Source organism: Anneissia japonica, unplaced genomic scaffold (assembly GCF_011630105.1).
Source record: "Anneissia japonica isolate Jap-2015-1 unplaced genomic scaffold, ASM1163010v1 scaffold128_len593404_cov183, whole genome shotgun sequence".
Classification (NCBI taxonomy): Eukaryota; Metazoa; Echinodermata; class Crinoidea; order Comatulida; family Comatulidae; genus Anneissia; species Anneissia japonica.
The window spans coordinates 1,740-29,223 of record NW_022713787.1 but is presented as its reverse complement, the minus strand read 5'-3'; the positions used below and the strand labels follow the sequence as shown (position 1 = coordinate 29,223).

The 27,484-nt window shown below is 34.4% G+C and overlaps 1 protein-coding gene across 1 annotated transcript; it reads left to right on the top strand.

The window, feature by feature from the left end:
- Positions 1–2,541: 2,541 nt before the first annotated feature.
- Positions 2,542–25,903, top strand: LOC117108746 (serine/threonine-protein kinase B-raf-like). Its single transcript, XM_033250876.1, has 6 exons — positions 2,542–2,695; positions 19,761–19,862; positions 19,948–20,190; positions 20,917–21,084; positions 23,262–23,318; positions 25,672–25,903. Exons 1-6 carry the CDS (start codon positions 2,606–2,608, stop codon positions 25,834–25,836), a joined length of 825 nt encoding a protein of 274 aa, XP_033106767.1. The 5' UTR covers positions 2,542–2,605; the 3' UTR covers positions 25,837–25,903.
- The last annotated feature ends 1,581 nt before the right edge of the window (positions 25,904–27,484 follow it).

Sequence of the window (27,484 nt, the reverse complement as noted above, 5' to 3'; positions counted from 1 at the left end):
TGTATAAGAGACAGTATATATATATATTCGCTTCATTAGCTGAACGAAATCAAATGACCACGCTGTGTTGATTGGGTTGTTCCATTGTCATGTGAGGGATTTTGTAGTAACAAAACGGATCATTACTCAGTAAATAAATGTCATTCTATTAAACTTTCACTAACAAATATATGCTTGGTATTTATATCATAATCAGAATACGTATGAAGAGTATGAGAAACCTGACACATACTACAGATTTGGTAGGTTACTATGTTGCCTATGGACATATGGAACGGTCACAAATGACGTCATTTTAGCAACCTAGAAAGCCAAATTTCTTTTGGAAGGACTTTGCATTTTGCTTTTGTCCGGTAAAACTACTGAAGTAATCATATTAAGTTTTATATCAGTCTCAAGCTGGTAAAATTCGCTCCAAGAATCCATTTGCATCATTTCAAACAATAAAACTTTTCGCGAGTTATTTAGAGTGAGAGAATTAAGCTTGAAACCGCCAAAAACAGCGAATTTCTTGTAATTTCCTTCAAAACAGTGATAGGAGGTGTCATAAAACGGCCGAATCCGGTAAAAACAATAAATTAGCTATTTAAAAAAAAAATTTTTTGCATAAGGTCTCTTTATTGGGATCTTTGAAATAAAATAATATTTTGTCTATTTTCTTTTTCTCTATAGGCCTATAGCCTATCACATATAGGCCTACTTACTGTGTAAGAGATAAAATCACAATCACCTCTTTGAAGAGGGGAAAGGAATAAAAAGTTTGAAAGACCGCCTCAGAAGTCGAGAAAGCTCATTTCCCGCAATCTACGAATCAAAATTTTCCCCGGGTGGACCACCTGACCCCTTCTTTTGGGAACTTTTTAGAAAAATTGGAACTCCTTACTTCAAATCCTGGATCCGCCCCTGCAGCATCTAATTGTTTGTCATATGGAAAGGTTTGTCCCATTTGGTCCTCTAAGTTGCATTTTTCCACCTTAACCATTGGAGAAAATGGTCATTTTTGTTAGAAAAGTACGTTTTACCTATAGTAGGCCTATATATAATTTCCAAATAACGGTGCAAGTTGATTATGTTTTGAAAATCATTCCTCTAACAATCCTTGCTGAATCAAATGGCTTAGAATTTAGTCCCTAGTTATAATAAACAATGGTCGAACAAAAACAATGTTTTTAATTTTATTCAATTGACAGATAATTAGGCTCTAAGGTTAGTCTGTCCGACTGCCTACCTAGTCCTAGGTAGTTTTAGCATGCCTTTATAGGTCAGGATCCATGAAGTATTGGTGAGGTCAAACAGTAATTCGAAATAGGCCCACAAATGGAGATACCACAACATAGTTGGGGAGGGGGGGCTGGAGTAAGAAAATTTATGATTATGGCATCTCTGGATGGCAGAAAATGGCACTCTCAGACTTAAATTTGGATATAAAAATAGGCTGATGAGATTAGTATATTTACAAAAAAAAATATGGAAATAGGATACCCAAATTGCATGCAACAATAAAGGACAAAACAGGTTGTTTTACTTATATCAGGGAACAGTGAAATTATTATGCGAGACTTTTTTATTCTTTATTTTGCGTACCGGTACTTTTTTTTAATTTTTTTAAAGATCATCGCAGGAGAGCGGAATAAAAATATAAATGAAATTTTGTTTTCTTATTTAGCAAATAGTTTTGCCAACAACAACCAGACGGAGGAGAAAAAAAAATAAATTTATTGGCGAATGTAGAATGGTTAAATACTTCAAATTTATATAATTAGGAATGAACCCTATCTTTGGAGATTTCAAGGCAGCAGAGGGCATCTAAAAATAAATTTACACTTTTTAGTGGCGGTGGGTACGTTAATTGGTCAAAAATAAAATTTTATTTTTATTTGAAATCATTAATGTTTGCGGTCGCGGGTTCGCTAGCAAGGTATAAAAAGAGCCTCTCGCCTCATCAGGAACACACCGGTAATACAAAGAGACAAACTACAATACAACTAGCTGCAAATTACCATATATCCTAATTAATATGCATTTATTTAAATGGTGCGATTGTCCTATCAGAGCAAAGTAGGTAGACAGAGAATTGAACTGAAACTGACATTTAATAACTTATATATAATTTTTATTTATATATTAACATAATTTTGAAGACGACTTCATGTATTTAATATACGCCTGTAGAATGTATATAATTTGATGGCAATCCGTGCGACTAATAACGGCTAATCCGTAAGACTTATGTTAAGTAAATCCTTTATCAATCAACACATCGCAAAACCCAATTGTTTTGGAGCTGCGCACATGTCTTTATAACACACTTCCAAAACGTGTCCAACAGAGAATTCTCACTAACATCGTGTTTGCAATGATGACATGTAACTACATCTAAATACATTGTATTGCACCAAGCGCTGACGATGATGAATGTGTTCAATTTGCAACATTTCGCTCATACTGTCTGCAACTGCGTAGAAGAAGGAAGCTAAATTGTTTTATTCATGCAATAAAGCATAGTGCGCCCTTTATGGATTTGAAGGTAGCACGTTTTGTACGTACTACGCATGACTAAAAAAATTGTATTTGATCACATGACCAATGTTTAGTCTCAACAAATATGGCGTTGCAAAATCCGCAGATTTCAATCAGTGAAACAATGATGCCACTGGAGAACGGTCACAACGATGATATTGTATCAAATGATGAGGTATTGCATTAGTTGTTATTTATTTAGATTTTGGGCCGATGACTGTTTTTGGTTTCCCTTTAGGTTAGCCTGCAACTGCTATGTGACCGACAATGAGGGAAAGTCGACAAGCCCACATACATACGATAGGCTAGTATTTCTAGTAACTGTCGAGACGTTTTGTCTGATGTCAGTCTGATTCAGCACCTAAACAATATTTTTTAACCATTGAATTTGAGGAATCCAATGGTAGCACTCAGTACATACCGACATTTTTGTACAGGCACTAACGTCTGACAGACAAAATGATCAACATATTAATTGTATAAAATATTATAAAATGACAGGGAGGCTCCTTCCCCTACCTAGGCCTCGCACTTCGTGAAACATAAAATACGGTACGCTACGACTGTTCAGTTAGCCTAGGATGGTGGTGGAGGTCCTTCCTCTAGCCTGCGTTTGTGATCTAGGCCTAGGCCTACCTACATAACTAGAGGTCTAGCTAAACTCATGTTAAGTCAGACAAGACCAAATCAGATGCAATACTTAACCATGGATCTGAATAGCCTAGGCCTCAATTAATTAATTATGAACCATATCAATTCAGAGTAATGATTTTCTTAGTTCAAAAAAGAAAAAGGTTGTTGAAGTAGGGCCTGTACAGGTAAAACTGTATTCCTGCACCTCAAAATCAACCATTCCTTTGAAAATAAAGGACTGTTTTTGTTCAAAATCTGCAAAACAATTGGCCGTGGACTATGTATCTATAAAAATGTATATCATGCAGAATTATGATTCTGCACAAGGTCTTGGCCTATTCACTCCAACCTTGCTTTGCTCCTTTTTTAGGAATCATGTTGAGTGAAAGGTATTCATCCAGATCCTGATTCCAATTGCAAGTGAAATTTAAAAAAAATAACTTTTGTTTTATTTTCAAAAAGCCTAAAAAATGGAAACTTGATGCTAATCTTTTGACATAAAATAAACGTCACCTTAGGTAGGCCTGGCCGACTACCTAGCCATCCCCATTTGTAAAATCCTATATCCAAAGCTGCATATATTAAAACAAAGCAGCCTGATTAAAAGTTTACATTCAGTTATTTTGTAATTATTTATTTATAATTTCATACCATAATTAGGCCAAGGATTAATGTAGCGAATATTGCTGGCTTGTGAATAAGCTGCAGTCCTTTCATAGGTTATGAATGATCACTTAGCAAGGATGTAGGTATGTTGGGTGGGACCATCCAGCATTGAAGTTTTCTACCCAGTCTAAAGCTAATTTCATGGCCCTCCACCCACCTTTATTAACCCCCCCTTGCCCATTCTTAAAATCCACTTATTATTTAGAGTTTACCCATGTTATGACCCACCCACCCTTAAAATGTCTATTATTACCTACCCTTAGACTTCTACAGCAACAGTACAAAACTGCTTACGTAAATCTACCGTACACAATGTATGCTAGCATGTGAATTGGTCACTATGAAAGTAATACTGTATAACTAACTGGTAATCCCACTATGACTAGGGGTGCGTTCGGCCGAGTTTTTTGTTAGAGTCTAACACGGGATAAATCCTGAAACGGCCATTACTAGTTCCAGCCCGAACAGGTGTTAAACGTGGACCGCCTGCTGATATCTGCTAGTAGTCCAACGCCGCAAATTGCAGCATTGAGTATTTTTAATCACTTAATCCCCTTTGATTGTTTTAACATGCACAAGAAGTAAAATATGTTTTAATATTCATGGTTCCTGCTTCTTTTACAGTTTATTTCCAAAAACAAAACTAAAAAAGTTGGATAAAATAAATTATTTCAACTGAGGGCTAGCCTAGAATCCAGATTGTTACCTTGTTACATACGTCCACCACATGCATACATGATCATGACTCCACTGCTTATTCGTTTAACAGTGGTAGTTATTTTCTGTTTTTAAACTATAACTACGCCCAAAATGTACATCTGCGATTTATTAGGAGTTTGCTATGTATGCTTTATTATTGTTGTAGCTTCTTTGGTAGTCTACTTTGTGAATACTTACCTGGATAAACTAATTGCCTATTCTTTCTCACACGCATCCACTGCGGGAACCGGTTCCCCCGGTCTACATGATCAGTCTTCCAAGCTTTAATAGTTACGAATCCTGAATCAAGGTGCTTCTATTTCATAAGATCAAAAAAGAATGAGGAAGTTGCATGGTTGTGGGGCCGCTTGTGCTTGGCGCCCGGAGTTGTCTGTTCTATTATTTTTCGAGGGGTGTTTCTCGTGTGAGAAACAATAGGCAATTAGTCGGTTTATCCAGGTAAGTATCCACTCATAGACGACCAACATTACCATTGATTTGTATAATTTCATTACTTGATTTTGAGACAACTACATTAATGCTGTGGACCAACGCCAAAGTCCGTTTCTTAAAGCGTGGGGGGACACAGCTGAGTTACACAAGGGTCCATGCTAGGGGAAACTTGATAGAAACTCATCATTTGCATAATACCTTGGGTTTTACATCCGAGGGTATTGGTTTTTTTAAAAGCCAAGTTCTGCACGAACCGGTAGACCACCCGCGCTTACAGTACCGGTAAGAATCCTATGTAACCTTTTCGCGTTTTCGTCCGAACACACGCTGGTTCTTTCTCGTGGACATTGCCATTAATATTATGTAAATGAACCATTGGCTGCTAATATATTTACACCTACAGTATGATAGAGACATGAGAATTGGAGGAAAGGCTCTAGGACATTTGGTGTAAAATTTGTATTGGGAGGGTTCTAAATAGGAAATGTTCTTTTACTTTTTGCACCCTGTTGTGCTCATATTGATGTTAAAGTTAAAAATAATTAGGTAAACCATAATTTCTAGCCTGTAAATATTTAGAATTTCTAGTACTCCCTGTAACATAACATTAAGTTTTTTTTTTTTCGAAGTGTTATTTTACTAGCTAAATTTACTGAAATTTGTCTACTGTATCAATCATTAAGGTTATGGTTAAAGTGTGCCCTCACTGTTAAATCATTTCTTGAAAATGCGATGTAAAACGAATAGACATTATACTGGCTAGCCTACTGGAAATATGCGCTTCAACCGAGGAAACATGCACTCCAAAATTTTAATCCAAGTACCAATTGGCCATGTTGCTTCATCTATGTCAAATGTTAAGTAATTAGGTAAATGGTGAAACTGTAAATTAGGTAAATGGTGGTGAAACTTTTAATAATTTATCCCATTGCATGTTGTAAAGCATGTAGAGGTATTTTACATTATGCGTTATATAAATTGACAATTATTATATTATTATTAAATCAGAATTGTTTGTTTACCAAATTGTATATTTTACTAACCGTTTTCCAAATTTACCTATGTTTAGGTTTGGTTTGAAGTGTACCCTCACTAATAAATCACAACTAATGTTGCCTACATGTAAATTAATTAATATACTGCTTTAAAAAAAAAGAAGAAATTTATCAATTATTACTTACTGAATGGTCAATGATGTGTGAAATATGCCTTATACACTATTTCATTCACAACAAATAGGATGAAAAAAAAAACGTATAACATATGGACAACATATGAAATATAAAGAATGGATCATCCAAAATAGAACCAAGAGTGAGTACATCTATTGTACCAGGTTAACATTTTATTACCTGAAGTTTTAGTTATAAATACTCATAATAATATACAGCATACATGGCCAGATATTGGTGCTGCTTGCTACCATATTGTTGGTATACAGTATGGTGCTTGGCCTGTATACATTTTAGGATAGTTGTTGAATTTTTACAGATTTAATTGCAAGGATTGTATCACAACTATAATAATCAGAAACTATAGTTTATACAGGTATGTATAAAAACGCCAGTTTTTCCATCCTAATTAGAATGTCGGGATGAAAATATTGTAAAATACACCTAGTGGATTCTAAAATGACTGCTGGCTATTACTGTTCACAAGGATATCCGTCATGGTTGGTCCCCAAGGAGTGGTCATAAGATGTTCTGCATCTACAATACTGTAGGAACTGCAGTGTACATCAGGTTATACTGTACTACAGGTACAGTTGCTAGTTCTTATCTCATTTCATTACATTTTCTATGGTTTTGACCATAGTTGTTTGAAGAGGGCAAAAAATCTTGTACTTAAAATTTCAGATCTTGTGTGCTTTGGCTGAAATGTACTACCGCCTTAATTCAGTTGATGAAAATTGTTAAACTGTATTTTAATCTGATCCTTCTCACTAATAATTATAATAATTTAATATAATTTTAATTTGGCAGCAGTCAAGTATTATATGAACTTGTCAATCTTTATTTAGGGGAAAATATTCTTTTGGGGTTTTTTTTTTTTTTTTTTTAAATTTTATCTTATTCCTTTATACTGGATATCCTGTTTACTAGATTTCTAATGTTTTCCTACAAGGCACAGTTATGCTTTTAATAAATAAGATTTAGGGAGTAGAGTTGTTTAATTCCTGAGAAAAAATCCTGCTGTCAAAGGAATTGAACCCAGGACCTTGGGATTACAAGGAAGGCAAATATCTTAACCACCAAGCTATTCAAATCTTCCTGACCAACCTGACATTTAAAAAAATGTCAAGTTTAACCTTGCTTCATGCTTTTGTATTGCCATTGTTATTGAACCCATTGTGGCTATGAGTAAACATCACAATCATCAAGTTACAAATTTCCGAGCGCTAATAATACTGGATGCAGTAATGTTATAAAGAATTATAGCTCAGTTTCCTTCATAGTCCATAACAAGCATTTAAAAAAATTGTAGCACTTGTTCCACTGGCGGTGGCAGAGTTTGGGCCTACTTTAAGCCCAACCAACAACTTTAGTGGGTGGGCCAACCCTCCTGATAGGCCCCACCAATAATTATACGATGTTTAAAAAAATACCACCAAAAGTTTCCCAGAACTTAATAAAAAAAAAAAACACATTAAATATTCAATGGCATTTGGACCCACTGATTTCTACTATAATAGCTGATTGCTCATTGGCTGGTTTTAGTGAGGCCACTGATGCCATGTTGGGAGGCCTAAGTGACGTATCATTTTAGACAAGTTTCTTTTGGCATTTGTTTAAATTATTGTTAAAAATAACGATTCTTGCAAAACTTTAAAATAATAAATTTGAATTTAAAGTAATGATTATTATCATCCATCTACTTTTTATGCAGTTTAAGAAAGCGCAAGTGAAGTTATTTGCATTGTTAGGGATCAACGTTGCTATAACAACGGCACTTCGCTCGCACTTTTGAAAACTGCATAAACAGTCGCATCTATTGGTTAGATGGTTTGAAAAAAAATTCCTACGTTAAATTTAAATTTATTATTGAAAAGTATTACAAGAATCGTTATTTTTAACTATAATTTTAACAAATGCCAAAAGAAACTTTCCTAAACTGGTACGTCACTTAGGTCCTCCGGTTTCTCGCTCCCTCGTAAAGTGCTTACCACCAGGCTCATCGAACTTTAAACTCTTCCACCACCTGTGCTTGTTTATTGGATCCAAATAAATTGGTTAACATACATATAGTATTAAAGCTCCTTAGTTCTTCTGATTCTTTGCTGTAGTAATAAATGCAGTTACTGTACACTGAATAGAATAGGACTCTAAATACCACAAAGCCTTTCAGCAAAGTATAAATACAGAAGGAAGGATGTCTTGCCCAAGCTATTCGACCAATAGTCAGTCAGGGGAACTAAACCCATACCCTCAGTTGAGAGAATACTTGAATGGAAAGACATGCAGGGTCTATCTTTGACTTAAATAGTGTTGTACAGCACTGTAGGTCGTTTAGTTGTAATTTATCATTTTAAAAATAATTAATGACCATACTGTCAGCAGTGTGCCAGAAATTTGCCAAAGATTGGCTGACATGTCCAATGGAGGGGTCTGAGCCAAGGGGCAGGTGAAGCCTTGGTCGACAATCTGGAATAAAAACACCCTGGTAGGATTCACTGCAAGAGTTTTTATAGTTTAGTATAGTACAAAATGTGCTTTTAGACCACAATATTAGGGATTGGCAATCAAAATTAATACATTATTTGGATACTGTAAACAAATTATTATTTGTTTAATTTTTGGATCCCCTAGTCTTGCGTCGGACGACAGGACCCAGGCCCTCTGTTTAAATCATCAAAAATTTTAAGATTTGAGATTTATAGGAAATTCCCTTAGAATTTGGGATCTTAGCACTGCACAACATAGAAAACATGAAATTTCTGTTAATTGTGAATCCGTTCTTGTTTGCCTACTGTATTCATCTGTAACCTGTCACTCAACTAACTCCTGATATTAAATCTAATACATGACTCATTTGTAACGCCGCATAGAATTTTATTTAAATCGCTCTAGCTACAATTAAATGAACATTTTATTCTGATTTATAAGCTTAATTTTACCCCGGATAAAACAGTAAGGCATTGTGTAGCATACATTTTGTCGGCTGAAAAAATGCAAAAATCCAAATAGTTGAACTATGAACTATGACACAGAGAGTAGATGAAATAGGATCTGTTTGATTTTGACAGATTTCAACAAACAAGAGCGACCGCTCACTGGTCCGCACGTTAAAATGAGGATGCTTCTTTTTTTTTTTCTTTTTTTTGTATAAATAAACATTCCAAGATATTTTTTTGTATTTAAATGAGCATTCTAAGAAATTTGAGAGCTGTTTGACAAAAAAATTTGAAAATTTTTAAATAATGAAAATAACGGGAAAAAAATTGAATTCTAAGATGCAATTCAAACTCGGGACCTTCGGTTCACTAATACAGAGCGTTAACCGGTTGCGCCATCCATACGAAGAGTCCTATTAGTGGTACTGTAGTTGCAGTAATATACAGCCTAGTCCTTGCTGAAATCCCTGTTTTATTTTGTAGGTATATGGGGCACCCTGGGTCCAACTTAAAAAAGGGGCCATAAACATTTGTTGGAAATCACCTCTAGTTTATGTGTACACAAAATTACCTGCACGTTCGTTCATAACTTGCAACGTTGGACTCTTAAAGTTCTGGTACAGTGGCGGATCGAGGGTGGGTGTGGGTGTAACAAAATATGCCTACTACTGGGACCTGGCTTAAAAAAGGCATGCTAACATACCTAGGCAAAATACAGTATGTTGGCAGATCAGACAAATTAGGCTTAGCCCAACTAGTCTTTAATTAAATGAATGATACACACTGTTTTTGTTTGATGTCGTAATAACTTATGTACAAATGTGTGTTCTTCAGGCCTATCGGTTCATCGATCCATGGGAGAAAAACTAAATATCAAACTACTCAATATTGTTGGAATATAATAATATATATTGCCAATATATTTGAATTTTTTTTTTCATCTATGTATAGGCCTAAACAATGAGATAAAATTACCTGACCTTTTTTAAGAGGGGGAAACCTTGAATTTTGAAGCACTTAAAGGTTATTAAAAGACTCCTCAGAAATCGGGATAGCTCATTTCCGGCCATCTAGGAATCAAAATTTTCCCTTGGGAGGATCCCCCAGACACCACATTCATTTTGGGGTTTTTTGGAAACATTTTGAACTCCCCTCTTTCACACCCAGGATCCGCCCCTGAACAAGAACAAAAACAGCAGTGAGGTTCTGGGGTTCACCTTGCGCAGACCCAAAAATGATGCTGAATTGTATAGTCCAGATGTAACTTAACATCTTGTGACCACAACAATAAAGATTTTGTTCTTTGAGAGTTTGCTTTAAATTTATTGATGAAGCCCTTTAAAATAAGTTCAGGCCTACAGTTTGGTCAATAGTTGTGCACTTGTATAGCCCATAAATTTCGTCTCTGTCCTTTCCAGGACCAACAAAAAAGACCAAACAAGAATAAATGGCTGAATCAGAAATGAGACAAAAGGAACATTCATCCAAACATTCAATCTAGTAAGATTACTACCTGACAAAAAAAAACCAACTAAATTTGAATTATTATATATCCTCTAGTGACTAGTTAGTATCAAATGTATGTATCACTATCATCAGTATATTTCTTATTCACTTCATTAAAAAAAATACCACAGTTGTCCCCTGTGTATTTAAGTCTGGCACCACTTTACATGGATCCATTTATACTTTAATGAAACTAGTACCATACCTCGAATATTATCATAATGTTATCTATTACTAATCAGCCATGAATGTTAAGACTACACAGTCCTCATTTCTTTGTCTGGGAAACATTCATGTGTAGAAAGTGCATCAAAGGGTCAGTGACCTTAGAGAAAAATCGAAGTTCAAGTTCCATGAAGTAGGTTCACGCACTCTGTATCCACTTTATCGTTGTCAACATAGATACCAGAAATTAGGTGTAGAGAAAATAAATAAGTCTGAAATTACATGAGTGTATTAACTTGCGCTAAAGTTAATACTTCGCATATAATTAATTACTAGTTATATATTCTACAGAAAGTGCAGTGGTCAGTGACTGCACATTGCTATTCTGTTATTGAGTTTTCGCTGTGTCAATAAAGTGCCAACCATCTTCGACCGCTCTACATTTGTAGTACAGTACAGTAAATACGAGAAGAGATTAAAATGGCATTCTCTTATAAAAATACATTTATACATACAGTAGCATTAATCATGGTATGTTACACCAAAGAATGGGTTTAGAGAGGAATCCAATTTCCATCGTAATCTCCCGCTTTATTGAACTATTTGAGGCAATATATTTTATTAATTTTTAAAATACATGTATATTAAAATTAAAATTTTTTCATATTTTATCATCGTTCATATCATATATCAATTTTAACTGCGTGGTTTGCAAAATGAAATCCTGTAAACCCATTTTTTAAACATTTGTCTTATATTTTTTACTTATTTTATCAATCTTTTTATTGGCTATTTTAATCTGATTTATGTCATCTTTGCCTTTGTGCTGTTTTGTTATTGTTTGTTTGTTTGGCCAGGGGGTTTAGAGGATACCCACACCTTGTGTTGGGCTCTCAGCCCATGGTGTCCTCTTGGCACCCCTCTCTTCCATTTTCTGATTTGTTGTGCCGAATATGTAATAAATCATTTTATGGACAGCAAATAATGTGGGCAAATCCATCTTCATGAGAACACTGGAAATGATATATCAAAGATTTAAAGAAGGTACTGTACATCATGGTATAATAGGATAGTTGATTGATAGGCAAATTCATAGAGGATATGAAGACTATGGGTGCGTGATTGCACAATGACAGAGAACTGAAGTGGCATAAAGTGATGCTTGTGTGGTAGATACCAGCACTATGAGAAAAATTAATAAATGATTTGATGCTGTAGCAACTAAAGTATTATTGTGGTAATATAAAAAATTGGTTTCATTTGACATGCAAGACAGTGAAGTACAGACAGTAGGGCCTACTGCGGAGCTATGTCCTACAGTGGCAACAAATAGTCATGTCACCAGTAGGGAAATTTCTCCCTTCCCCACCAGCCTGTTGGCAAATTTTTGGAGCCACCACTGGCAGCTATGTACAGTGTTATAGGCCCACATGTTATTCTAAGTGTATATAACATGATGATACCTGTATATTAACAATGTATTATTCAACGATGGTGAAACAATTTTTGTAAATACTGTATCTAAACAATATGAACTCGCTATTGTGTGCCAACTGGCAGTAAGCAAGGATTGTGTCTGGTTAACAACGAGCATGAAGCATTCAAGTCAAATGAGCGGTTAAGACAAGGGCGCCAAACATAGAGTACAGCCTATAAATATCGGCACTGGTTTGAACGGCACACTCGTCTATGTTTCTAGTGGTGGAACAAGTCTTCTCGGAAAGGGACTGTACCGTTGGCTCAGTATACGTACACAATTTGGCTCATTTTATTAAAGGACTCAGTATATCTTTCGAGACGAGTAGAATATACACCGATGTACTGGTCCTTTGCAGCCCCAGCTGTAGCTGGTACCGGTTTATCGTGTAGCCCAGACGTTAAGAGAGCACTGGGAAGAAGCAAGTTGCTGTACGAGCTACAATTCCACACCTTGAACGCATTTGAGAACTGATATATTACAGGTGAATTGTCAAGAAAGGATTACATTTACAGGCCCACTCATTTTGCGGCTCTCATTGGAATCTTCCACACAAAGAAACCATATTTACGGGCCTAAAAATATTGTAGTGTACTATAGTGAACCCACCATAGTGGCAACAGCCAAGCTCATATTAACATCAATTGGTCATTAGCAATACAATAGTACACTGCAGTGGCAATTGCTGAGCAGTAGTGTAGGCCTAATTAATGTTTGGACATAACAGTTAGCTAATCATGAATCATAGTTGTGGAAACTTCCTGGCAAAAATTAGCCATATCAGCTGATGATGAATCCTTGTTGTGGCAACTGCCTACACTAGCAAGGATAGGTGTTTTAAGTGTAGCAGCTAACGATGAATCATGGTTGTTTGCAACTGCCTGGCAAGAATATTAAGTTTTGGATGTAGCAGCTACCCATGAATCATGGTTTTGGCAATTGCCCGGCAAGAAGTAGTGTTTTCAGTGTAGCAGCTGATGATGATTCACGGTTGTAGCAACTGCCTAGCAAGAATGAATGTTTTTGGCGGCAGCTGACTGTGGTTCATTGTTGTGGCAACTGCTTTAAGCAAGGATGTATGTTTTGGGGGCATGTCAGCTGATGATGAATCCCTGTTGTGGCCACTGCCTAGCAAGAATGAATGTTTTGTGTGTTGCAGCAGCTGATGATAATCACTGTTGTGGCAACTGCCTACAGTAGCAAGAATGAATGTTTTGGGCGTAGCAGAATTATTTGTGTTTGAATTTATTCTATATGAGAAAGTTTTTTTAACTTGCTAACTGTTTGTGTAGAAAACAATAAAATAATTATTTGTGAAAGAAAAATTATTTGATTGCTATCTAACAGTGCAGTTGATCATTCTCATTACAATCCATTTTGACTTTATTTTGATATTTTATGGTCTCCATCTGTACACTTTTTATAATTTTTTTCTTTTTGGATTTATCCCATATAATAAAGTTTATTAAAACATGATGGTACTTTTTTTAATTTTTTGTTTTTAATTAATTTTGTTTAGAATCCTCATTGTTCTCCTTTGTTCTTCTTCCAAATTTATTCAGCTTATTGTAAAATTCTAGAATAATTGATTTATATTGTTTTTCATCAAGAAGGCATTAAGCTTAGATTAGTTTTATTTAAATTTACCTCTCACCCTTTTTGTCAATGAAACAAGTTTTTTTTTTTTTAAATTTTGAGCTTTGTTGACAATGAAGTTGAAAGAAGAAATTGTTTGCGTATAGAAATTAATAAAATAAACAGTTAAAGACAAAATCAGATCCAGATTCAAAACTTCAGTCTTAAAAGATCATTCTTTTCATCTTTGCTGATGATATGCATTCTGTACAGAAATACTGAATGATATTGAAGGTGTGTGTGTCGATGCTTGATCCTGCAATATTTGACCATGTTTGGAGAGCCAGTGTTTTTAATGACCTAATTGGATACTGTGATTCATGCAGTCATTAGCCTGTCTATAGGACCTGTTTATACTTCGTTCATAACACATGTTTTGAAAACGTGTCGCCATATGTCGGTCAGTGTTTTACTGTATGTCACTCAGACACCTTCGGCGGATCTCATGTCCACTCCATATTGGGTTAATTCACGCTTTTGACAGCATATTTTTTTCAGGAAAATTGTTTTTTAAACCATGATGTTAAGTTCATTTCCTTATCAAATTTTATGTGACAAATAAATGTGATACCAATATATAGGTGTACATGACATCATCATTTCCATATATGGGCACATCACACAAATTTGTCATAAAATTCTAAGAGTGGGCAGAGCTTTACTGAAGTCGCTGCGAGACTGGAATGTAGAATAATTTGACATCAAGATCATGGAAATCAGACAAAAACCACCTAGGACAATAACCACCCAGACAAAAACCACCCAAAATGGACTATACTATTGTTTATGTGGGGTTGGCAGTCAGGTGGAGAATATTAGGTGGGCTTTCTTTTATCTAGTAGCTGTATAGTAGGTAGGTTAAATTAATTTCATATTATTAAAAATTGTCAGATGTAGTTATGGTGAGCGGAGGTGGATGGGGCCACCCAGCCTTGAAGTTTTCCACCCAGTCTAATGCTAATTTCATGGCCCTCCACCCACCCTTATTAACCCACTTCTCCATCTTTAAAATCCACTCTTATTATCTAGAGTTTACCAATGTACGCACCCACCCTCAAAATGACTATCACCCACCCTTAGTTTTCTTTAGTTACAACCCTGAATTTTGGAATAATTTTCTTAAAGTAGCCTTGTAAAATGTGTGGCAAAATTCTGCTTTTCTTCCTACTGTTTACGCCTCAATTTGCATAAAACTGGCCAAATTAATTTTCTATGGCTTCATCAAACTTTGCTCCTGGAAAGCCATGTTGGAACACTCGTTCTAACTAAGGCGAGACTTCTTTTTATACCTTGCTTTATAATAGCTAACTTATGTTTACTGAAGATCGTCAGAGGAGGGTGGACAAAAATAAAAATATAATTTTGTTTTCTTATTTAGCAAATGGTTTTGCTAAAAACATCCAAATGGAGGAGAAAGTGATACAGTTTTTATTATTGAATGTAAAAATTGTAGTAATGGGATGGTTAAATGCTTTAAATTTGTATTAAGAGTGTATCTTATTTTTTGAGATTACAAGGCAGCGGCGGGTGTAATAAAAATAAAGAAAGACTTGATTTTTTCTGAAATTTCTATTTTTCATGAAATTTCCATTTTTCATGGCAGCAGGTATGGTGATTGGCCAAAACTAATTTTTTTTATTTTAAATTAAAATCAATTTATTGTTGAGTGGCAGGTTTGCTAAAACAAGGTATAACAATCTAGCAATACTGGAATTTAGTAGGTCCCTTTCCTTAAAGATTGAGTTACCTTACCTGCTCCTCGTCTACTTTATATTCTGTAGCCACCTGTCTTTCCTAATTCACATGTCAGTAAGCCATTTTTATATCCCAGTTTACAAGAATGTACACTTTTCTATTTATTTCTATTTCCCACTTGGCAAAACAACGTAGAATAACTAATAACAAAAAAAGAAATGAGTTAGGTTGTTTTGTCACGGGACGACCGTACAATTCTTCTATCCCAGTGCATCTTTTTTAATATTCTGGCAATGTTCTATATATTTTACTATTTTTATGCTTCTTTCTAAACCTCTTTGAGATCGCTTCACTGCACCCTAATTTCTATTATCTTTGTCATCTCTTTCTTGGAAATTTTCTTTTCCTTGTATCTTTTTTATACCGTCGTTCAGTAATAACTGAATCAATGTTAATAATTAAATTACTGTATTTGAGTTTAATCTGAAAGTGTGAACATTCAAAATACAAGGGGAAAACCCATGTGATTTGGCTTTGTCTTTCCATGTTCTTGCACAAAGATTGGAGACAAATGAAATAAACTATGTAAATAGATGAAGCTATGATAGTTTTTACATTTATGTTTACAAAGCATGGGCTTCAAGCCTAAAAAGTGAATTTATATAGTATGCAGGTTACTGTAGACGTGAATGCGGTTTTCACGTCCAGAAATTAGCATATAAAGCAGACATTGGAATTGTCTCAGTCACCATGGTTTTTTTTTTAATTCATAATGCGGTAGAAGCATTTAGATACAGCCCCTATATTAAGAAAATATGAGGGTTGGAATTACTATAATAGGTTGTATTGCACGATATATGATTTTGGTATAGTAAGTACTGAAGGCATTGATACGGTTTGAACGTTGAGTGGGCCAGATACTGTAAGCACTTTGCAAACAAAGGGAAAAACAAAGGTTGGGTGCTAAGCCAAGAGCCCTGAGAAAAATTTTAGCATTTTTATGTTCTAGGAGACCATTAAATTTTGTGGGTTTTTTATTCTGAAGTCTATACATTCTGAAAACAGCCAACTGGCGATCCACGCCTCGTCTAAAAGTCGACCAGTTGTTTATTCAAAATCAATATTCAAACTACTGTAGTCTACTTCGTGAATACTTACCTGGATAAACGACTAATATTCAAACTAGTGTATTTTTGGCAAACTATTTGGTGGGGGCCTACAGGAGGGAGGGCCTACCTACTAAATGGATAGGTGGGACTAGGCCCATCTAGCCCATCCTGTGTCACCGCCAGTGGTATGTGTTTGCATATCTACAGTAGCTACAAGCAATATTGTAGGCCTACCTGTAAAATAGACCAAACATTTTGAACAGGTCTGTATCGATCAAGAAAACTCAATTGTGCATCAACACAGCAGATTGTGGTTGAATAATATTTGTTAAGATTATTTTAAATGTCGAAGATTTGCCAACTAAGATGAATTTGAAGATGACTACATAAATTAAATATTCTATACCGTAATTTTAGTGGTAGGCACGGTAGAATTTGATTGTAATAGGTTAGGAGGCCGATAGCAAATCCTGGTATATCTTGGGCTTCCTTCCTGTGTGTAATTTCTGTGTGGTCAACTGCTGTATTATATTGTTAGTACTTTAAATTATAAACAGTGAAGTACTTGTCAACTTGATAGACTTGCTATTGTTCTTTATCCAGGACTGTAAAAACCCAAGGATTGAGTACCATCATTTATTTTATCACACATGCATGCATAAAACATCTTTTTGAGTGTACAGTTTTATGTTTTTTTTTAAATTAAAATGCTCCCAAAAAATAATTAAACTCAAGACACACGCTGATCTGCAAACTTTTTACTACAAAACTTTAATGTGACAATCTCCCGGAACTTTACAACGACCTTTTTAACAGAGTCGACTAAATACAACTGGACTATGTGGAAGTGTCCCAACAGACTTTATTGGTTAAGAAACATACTAAGCACAGGTCTACCGCAAATCACTTCCCACACTCCCGTAAGCAAGAAGAATCCCCCGGAAAATAACCAACCTTCCGCAAATTCATGATATTTGCTTGTTTTTACTAATGTATCATCAATTGTCACCCGGATATCAGTGCCAGTGGGTATCACCTGACCATGCACAAAATATAATTAAATGTGCTAAGAAAGATCTTTTAAACAGATCTTCCAGAGTGGCTTAGATTTTTCAACTTACTGTAGGACCCCAGCAAGCAGCAACGTTTGCTGTTTTGTACGCCTGTAACATTGTGTCGGTGTCAGCAGCAAACTTGGTTCTATGATCCCATGATGATATGTAAAACCCAACAAAACTTAAGATTCAACAAACATCAACATGGTAAATCTCAAACAATACCTACAATCTGCTTAACTGTACTGTATAGTTAAGTGTTTTTTTTTTTTCTTTCCTTGTGGGCCTCATTTGCATAAAGCATTCGCTTTTTGGGTTCTCGCCACTCATATTATGTATGAGTAGAATAAAGATTGATTGATTGATACACTATGGAATGTTTATAACGACGATCAGTCAGCAGACTAGGAGTTTTTTTTCAGTTTTTAGCACGATAGACTAATCTTTAACAACATTAAGAAACTATCTGCTGCCCTCTAGGGAGTGGTAGGTGAAGCAACATTTGAAGATGTTCTCATGACATTATGCGCAGAATAAAAATATGGTTGAAGTGTCAGTAGATTCTGGTTCTAAACATTAGCGTTCGTGCACATATAGCAAATTGTGCCTAGCCTTAAAAACTCAAAAGGATTGAAGAGGGCAAGGATGTAATATTCCCCAGATGATTACAGTATACCTCAAATAGTGTCATTTAGTATTGTTTCAATTGGCTTGCTTACCTTTGAGACGGTTTAATAATTCTTGAGATTATATAGGTTAATAGAAAGGAATTGGCCATGATTCGTGCAGCCTCATTCCTACTAAACCTAGAAAAGAAATCTGATAAATATTCCACTAATTGAATGGTCTTTTTTGAATGTTACCCTGGTTCCTACCAGGGTGCTTGGCTATTTAGAATGTTGTGAAGTACCATATATGAAAACTTTGTCATTAATCTTTCTAAAAGTGAAAGAGAAAAATATATTCTTTCTAATGTAATAATTAGAATATTAAAGGTCATAGATGGCAGCTACTGTATATAACACTTCATTTTCTAAAATGTCAATTATAAATTATTCCTAAAATGTATAAAGTCTGTAAACAGTACACATATGAAATGTTAAAGCTCAAAGTCATTTATTAATATTTTGATGTAAATATTACAAATTAAAGATGTATTGTCCCATGCTAAGTACCAACAAAAATCATAAAAATATTTTAAAAAATTAACTTCCCCATTTTGAAGTTAACATAAAAGTTATCAACTTGAACATAGAGATTAGTGCATTTAAAAAATGTCTACCCATCAGTTTACAGCGAAAAAGGATAAAAACACTTCCAGTCACTGGAAGTGTTTTATTTTTTTTATTATAATTTTTTGGTTTAAAAATCAGGGTACACATTTTTTAAATTCAATAATTTTTATGTACAAGTTAATAATTTGTATGCTATTGCAATATGAGCAAGTTTATTTCAGAATGATTTCTTGTTTCATTTTATGACATTAGCAAGGGACAATACATCTTTAAAGCAAATTGTCAAAAAGTTCTCCTCAGCTTAATTTTTGTATGAAATTTGTTGCCAAAAAGAATTGGTAAGGGCGCGAAATTGATTTGGTGATTAAGTACATCAAGGCTAGACGTGATTATTTTCGCTGGTCTCGAGTTTATTCTCAAGGTAAATGACAGTGTCTTCTCTGATGCTGCCGGTAGTAATTGGACTACCCTTCTCTTAAATTTTTCAAAATAGATTAAGACTAATATGCTCCATTTTGCGTATTGAAGAGTAACATGTATTTTTTTTTTTTTTTTTTGAAGAATTGAGATATTTATACTAGTCTTAAGTTCATCTTTTCTTTAATGAATCAGAATTTTATTTACTACAGTTCTCTTGTATTCCATGTTTCCTGCTCTTTGGATTTTAAAAAGTAAACTTGGAAAACCATTGTAAACTCCGAAATGGCAGTAAAGTCATCTTGAACTCTGACCTATGTATGTATGTACCTGACCTAGTATACTTTATGCAGTTTTTTTTTTTTTTTTTTTATCTCATTACAGATTCGAAGCATCCAACAAATGATGATGTTATACAAGGAAAACCTTGAAAAACTTATCACCCATTTTGGGGATGAACAACATCCTCCTTCAATCTACGTAGAGGTATGTATGTAGATCCGCTACCATTAGCATTGCAATCTAACCATTGTTGTTGCTATTTCGTTGATACCAATTATTCCTCCTTCAGGAATATGAGGATCTAACAGAGAGGCTAGATACACTACAGCATCGAGAGCAGGAGTTAAGGGAAAAGATGACAAATGGCCAAACCAGCGTAGATCCAAATGACCAGGCGATGGCAGAAGATCAATCGGAAGCAGGATCACAAACGACACCAACACTGCTGTCGCCAACAGCTGTGCCAGAGGGCAAGCTTAATCAAAAGAGTATACCAATTAGAGTATTTCTACCAGATCAGCAACGTACTACAGTAAGTTCATTTATGTATGCTTTCATTCAAAGAACCCATCTTCAAAGTGGAGCTGTAGCTAGGTGTTGCCTGAGTGCTAGGTGCTGCTTTGAGATTCTTAATCTTTCAATTCATTTATCAGTTCATTCTGTATTCATCCAAAATCCAGATTTTAAACCATTTATTCCTATATTCTCCCATCCATAATACTGTAGTTCCTCGGATGTAAGCCCACCTCGAGTATTAGCCTTTTAATTGAAAAGGAGATTCCCATGGTTTACCATACCCTTTCCTCCCCCCCTCCCACCTCACCAAATCTTGCCCAATTTTGTATTCAAGTGTGGGAGGGAGGTGGCCTTATATATAGCACACCGTCTTTCGGATGAGACATTTAAGCCGTTGGTCCCATGTGCAATATGGCCCATGTGCATGTTAAAGAATGCAGTACACTCTTCAGAAAAGAGTATGGGATTGTCTCCCGGTGTACTGTCCAATCACCACCAGAAGGACCCCACTGGAAACAAGTCTTTGGACTTAGTGGGGTATCTTTGGTGTGATGCACACCGAAATACTCTTATCCTATCCTATAATCATCTACCAGATTATTTTTACACTCGCATTCTCTTTATTATCTTTATAATATCCTGTTTTTATACTTTTTTTTTCATAATTTATTTTATATTTTACCAAATGTTCAACTATCTTCCTTATTACTTACATGTCAAATTGTCATTTTATCCACCCTAGATTTTGGCAAAGCCTGGAATACTTTTACAAGATGCTCTTAGCAAAGCCATGAGAAATAGAGAGTTGGACTGCACTATGTGTTCTATTTACAAAGTGAATACGAATGGTACCAAAACGAGAATAGCATGGGACATCGATATGATGTACCTGGGACAAGGTGTGGAGGAGGTAAGCCAATTCAATCTAAGGTTAACACCAGTCTTAAATGGAAACCTAACATCCAATCACAATTAGATATTCATTTAAGACCGGTATAAAAATAGCCAACTGCCTTTTTGTAAAGGATGCATCAGTGCTTGGTGCCGATTCTAAATATATGGATCAAAGGATTGTAATTAAGAATTGAGTATTTACTGATATCCAGGTAGCCTGGATATTTTTTTATTTATTTAAACAATATTTAATGGGAATGTCTGTAATACTTGTGAGCTCATATTTGGGGGCCTTCTGATATAAAAAATACATCGATAAAATTTCATAATCAATAAAACTGACGGATTACAATGTAAGGTAGAAAGGGAAATAGTTAACTGGTTTAAATGTGAGACTACAAAAGTATTATACATCATTTTTCTGTCATTTTTTTTTATTTTTTGTCATGTTTATAATATAATCTTATATGAGTTATTGGCTATATTCTCCTGGATTTTGTTTCAGTAAAATTGCCTTTGTCAACATAATATTTCTCTAATTTTATATAATTTGTACATGACAGCTGTTACCGCCTTTCCATATGAATCGTGAAAGGTTTTCCCAAATCAGTTTATGAAAGACGTGATACACATTTGTATGTAGTAGTGTTATTATTATTATTGTTATTAGTGTGTATTATTTGTCATTTATAGTTAGTGCATTATTTGTCTGAGACGGTGCATTATTTTCTAAGATGATGCATCATTTTTCTGCGGCAGTGCACCATTTTAAAGTGGTGCGCCATTCCTCTGAGGGAAAGACGTGCACCATTTGTGAAAAGTGATGCACTATTCGTCCAGGGTGTTCTATACCTATAGTATTCCATTTTTCTGAGGTGATGCACCATTCGTCTCAAGTGGTTCTTCACTTCTTTGATATGATGTGCCATTGTGAAAAAGGCAGTAAACATTTCTCAGAAGTGATGCATCATTCATCTGTGCAGTGTGGTGCCTGACTAAAGTAAATACATTTTTAATTCATTAGCAAAACACCTGTAATTTGGACTGTCCTTAATCAGCAAATGATTATTGCAAACATTAGATTAGCTTTAGTTCTGTATAGTAATATTTGAAGATCTCAAGTTTTAGGTCAACATGTATTTGATCAACTGTAGCAATCCATTTTCTGTAGTGACAATACAATATTGCCTTAAGATGTTAAATTATTTAGTATACCTAGAAATTTAATTTAATTAATACTATAGTTATTATGTACTAATTATTTTATTTTATTATTAAAATGAAAAAATTTTTTAAAAGCCAAAATTTCATTATCTTGTTTTTGTACATTTTATTTGTAACATTTAACTACAGTTTAGCAGGAGCTACACTCCCTTTAAAACAAGATGCATTGCTGAAGTTATCCCTTTAAAATTTGTAAACGCCACAAAAAGAATAGTGTGGATATCTAATACAAACAGCAGTCATCACCCTGAAGACACTTTATCTGCAAATTAAATAGCAAACATAGACATTTGCAGTATTGTGTTTTTGCACTGACAAGGTCTGTCAGCTCAAGCCTGCGATACCTTGCAGAGTGCAATGTATTAAGTCTTAGGCTGACCTTGGAATAATAACTAGATCTAGCACTTTACCAGGTCAGTTGAATTTTGTCTGCGTTAGCAGCTGTATTGTCATGCAGATCACAACCTCTGCTGATCACTACATGCTATGTATATCGCAGCATGCTAAATGATGTTAGCTACGTATTATCATTGAATTTGCAAGGTTGTTGCAGATTTTCAAACAGAATCTCCCATCAGCTAACTGCCTACATCTACCATGCAGTTCTTTTACCAACATTTAGATGACGTACACATTTTTGTGCATTGATGATTCATAACGGAAACAAACATTGTTAATATTTCACTTTCACTAGTATTATAATTAGGTATTAAGAATTAGAATTAATGAAAAATATGAAAAAGTCCTAATGATTATTATTCAACACTAGTTTCTCCATTTTTCTTTATCAGTATTTAATTTTTCATGGTTTTTTTCCTAATTCTATAACATTTTCATATTACATTCTGATAGCTTTCCCATATTGAGAATTTTGGTTATTGAGCTATTTGAAAATAATATTCAACATTTTGAGCTAAAAATTACTTATGACTTTCGATTTAAAATAATAGTTACCCTTTTTTTTTATAGCTATTTGTTGAAAAGCTTGAACAATTTCCAGCAACAAGAAGCATATCCCATAATTATGTGAGTACAAAGTATTGTATAATTTTATTCAAGTCTTAATAACTTAAGTTTTATTCCTCTTATAATGGACTAAGAAATCAGTTTCTGCGAGATTATATATACACTGCACTAATGATTTATTTTTAGCAATATAATTAAATATATTAAGTATGTAATTTTACTTTTCAAGTAGGCCAAATAAAAAAAAATATTGTGCTAGCCATGCCCAACTGACCCAAATTTTACGAAATTCAGGTTTGACATTTTAGCTTTTTTTTTTTCCTTGACTACAATGAAAAATATTTTTTTATGAGCAAATAAGGATGGAATAGCTATAGGATAGAGCCAAGGCCTAGCCTATTTGCTGGATGGTTTGTACAAAAATTGTTGTATTATTTGCGATGCAAATACAAAAATTGTTGTATTATTTGTGTATTTTCTACTTTTTAGGCGTAAACGCATTTTTGGTTGTTGTTTTCCTACCGACATACCTATTTTTGCGATTTTCTTAAAATGTAGCCAACTCAAAATTATTTTTTTTTTTTTACCTTATTGCAAGACTAAATGAATTATGTATCATAGTGAAAAGTAAGGTGCTTTTAAAATGCTCAATAGAAAAGAAATAAAATTAAAAGAAAAAAGAAAGTAGAAGTTAAAAGTTAGCTTAAAATAGAATGCTTCAATCAAATGCAACAAACTAAGAATTAATGGAAATGCAAGCACATCTGTTCCTCTACAGTATTGTCGCAAACCGTGTTGCGAAAAAGTTTAACTGCATTGCGTTTGCAATAATTATACTTCAATTCAGCTGTGGTAGTTAGTTTGGGCATAGTGTAACTTGCCTTTTTTACCAAATTGTTTTCTCCTAATTTTTGTTTATGCAAATTTAATGATAAATGACAATTTGCAATACTTTTCTGTATCTTCCTGTTCAATGACTCCAACGTACTCAAGCTGTTGAAACACATAATCATTGCTTTGCGGTAATGAAACTTAATATTAAATAAATGCAAGGGGCTTTGTATGGAGAACAGCCTACTATATGCTATACATTGTTGACCACACAATGTAGCGTAGAATAGAATGGTAATGTAATGTGTTTATGTTGCAAACATAGATGTACCATACAGTAACAACTGGCAAATTTCCAGAATCAATAATGCAGCATCACTGCCACTGTAGCAAAGTGACCCTGGAAATAATGTTTACTGACTTTCTGAGAACTGTAAAATACTAATATTGTAATAATGATAATGATAATAAATGATTTTTTTAGTGCTTTCCAATGAATGTCTGAGCGCTTCACATTATTATTGTGGTTTATTGGATACAGAATGTGTAATGTTTCCTTGGGGAGCATTTCTGGTCACGCATACATTTCAGCATGGGCAAAAACTTAATTCATAACAACATTTGCATCAGGGGACGGATTCCAGAGAGCACTTGCCCAACCTAACATTTTGAAAAAAATAAAATTAACAAACAAAAAGAGGAAGAAAAGAAATTCCGTTTCTGGCCATCTATCTAGAGATACAGTACCATATAGCCATATAATTTTGAACTTGAACCCTAGCCATTATGGGACAGAGGTGGTCTGGAGTCGATCAATCTGCAAAAATCTCTTGTACTTCAAACCCATGGATTCGCCACTGTGCATCTTAACCATGTATCCTAGGCAAAGAGCATCGAATATCCAAGAGGAGGGCGTGGTTGTGCATGTGCCCCTAAAAAGCTCTTTTCCCCCTTCCCCCATTTAAAATGTTTGAAGCAAAATAACACTCAGTATATTAAAGTCCTGCCTCCCCCTCCCACTCATGATCAAGGATAAAAAAAGACTTCAGTAACTGAAAAGGGAAGGGAAAATAAGTAGCAACAAATGTATGCACCACCTTAAATTTGTACATCCCTGGCACAGATGACATGGTTACCCTGCCTTTGAATCACATGACGAATTCAAACTACTGAAATTGTGATTATAAACCTTTGTAAGGCTCTGTCCACCGTTGTATGCCCATGTATAGTCATGATGTGCCTATATATGGTCATGATGTGATGTCATCATGACCATATTTAGGCATATCACACGTTTTTATCAAATAGAATTTGATACAGGTAGTCTGGATGGGAGCTTTCGATTGCACGACGACAGTAGGACGTAGAACATAATGACGTCACTAAAAGTCATCTGCGCATGCAAGAACGTTAAGGTCACCTTGTCGGGTAGATTCTGGAACGCAGTTTAGCCAAATCTACGTACGCAGAGAGAGCGTAGGACGCCAAGTAGCACGGTCACGCATTAGTGATTCCGTTCTAGCGTCGCGTCGTCGCACAAATCGAAAGCTTCCTAATGTCTACAATGCCTATCTACTTGCAGGTAAGGAAGACATTTTACACACTAGCATTTTGTGATGCATGTCAGAAACTACTATTCCATGGCTTCAAGTGTTTGACCTGTAGCTACAAGTTTCACCAGCGATGTGCAAGTAAGGTACCCACAGTATGCGTCTCACCAGGTGCCGAGAACTTCTACAAAATGTAAGTAAATATATAAAAGAGCTATTAATTTGGTGCTTGCACCATGAAAATCATATACATCAATTTTATTAGGTTCAAGACACATAAAAGAGCTTGTTATGTTAATGAAAGTGATAATAATGAAAATTAGTGTAACTCTAATTTATCATATGATTCAAATATATTGTTATTGTATTTATAACTCCTTTTAACTTAAACGTTTCTTCCTAATAAAAACAAAATACTAAACAAAATAGTACAAGGCATGACATAAAAGTTCGTTCAGTTTCCTTTCAAATATATGCACTACTTTCAATCAAATATATTATATTATGTTTTATCAGAAGTTAATATTAATAATGATGTCATTTTTATTGGCTGTAGTATATTTTTTAATAATTAAAAAGATATCTTGAGATTTTTGTGCTTTTAAGGCAATATAGTAAAGCAGTATAACCATAAGGTGGTTTTTGTTTTTTATTTGAACTTTTAAAAACACCATGAATGAATGAATTAATGAATGTTTAACCATTTTATAAGTTACCTTTATTTTGAGATATATTTACCTATTGTTGTGAATTTGGATTAAAGGAAAAATTTTAAAAATTATTTACAGTAGCACATTCAAGCTAAGCTGAAGCATTGAAAGCTTGCAGTGAGTTTTGAACTTTTGACCCCCATTCTAGGGAGGTCCGTCTTTCATTCTCAATTGCATTTGATCATATCTATAATCTATTTTTGATCGTAAGTCTATTTTTTGTCTTCTTATACGCAAGAGCTCTGACCACTCTCTGTTAACAGTCAGTTGGATTGCTGCGTAAAACAGATAGCAAACAGCTGGATTATAATTTAATTCATTAGTGATAAGTAAAACCAGAGACTAATCCAAATACAAGTCTAAATTGCAGGGTTTTTGTTTCTTTCACCGTACTCTTGTATCCATTGTATAGAAAATTATACTTGATTCTGTAAAGCATATAATTAGATTTTTTTTTTTCATATTATTATTGAATATTCATGCTTATTTGCAGACTTGTTGAATGAAATATTCATTATGTTATTTTCAATTTGACTGCAAATTTTTGCTAGTTCAAATAGAAAGCAAGCAGAAATCACAGTATCATATACCACCTTTGGTTAAGGTCCACATAGCAAATGTTTACTGTACAATATATAACCTGTTCCACCTGTTTTATGGTTTACCTGGCTAATATTACCAACGTATGCTATTTCCTTCTTTGTAATAAATACCCTTTGATTATTTGTCTGTATGTAACAACTATTTCCTTCTTAAAAATCATAATCTTTTCTATTTAAACTAAATTGGTAACAAAATTTCTATTCCTAGATGCAAATGCACATTGAAATAATAATAATATATTATTATATGTTGACGACAGTATCTAACTATGTGTTGTAAAGGTATATTAAATGACATAATTGATCGATCGATCGATCAATCAATATTTTGGAAACAAATCCGTATGTAACAGAATAAATACCATATAGGGGTAATAAAATGACAATCATGACGTGTACAACTGCATAGAGAGATTTTTCCATTTTTTATCATCCAATGCTGATAAGACATTTCTGATATGAGTAATTGCTCATGATAATTTTAGTGTTAATCCTATAATCCTATTACTGGCTATAGGCAGTGTAGATCATTA

Excerpts from the sequence above, each read along its gene's own strand:
- LOC117108746 (XM_033250876.1), top strand. The coding sequence starts at position 2,606 with ATGGCGTTGCAAAATCCGCAGATTTCAATCAGTGAAACAATGATGCCA. Across the intron at positions 21,085-23,261 it reads TGGGACAAGGTGTGGAGGAG|CTATTTGTTGAAAAGCTTGA; the intron begins GTAAGCCAATTC and ends TTTTTTTTATAG. Across the intron at positions 23,319-25,671 it reads GAAGCATATCCCATAATTAT|GTAAGGAAGACATTTTACAC; the intron begins GTGAGTACAAAG and ends ATCTACTTGCAG.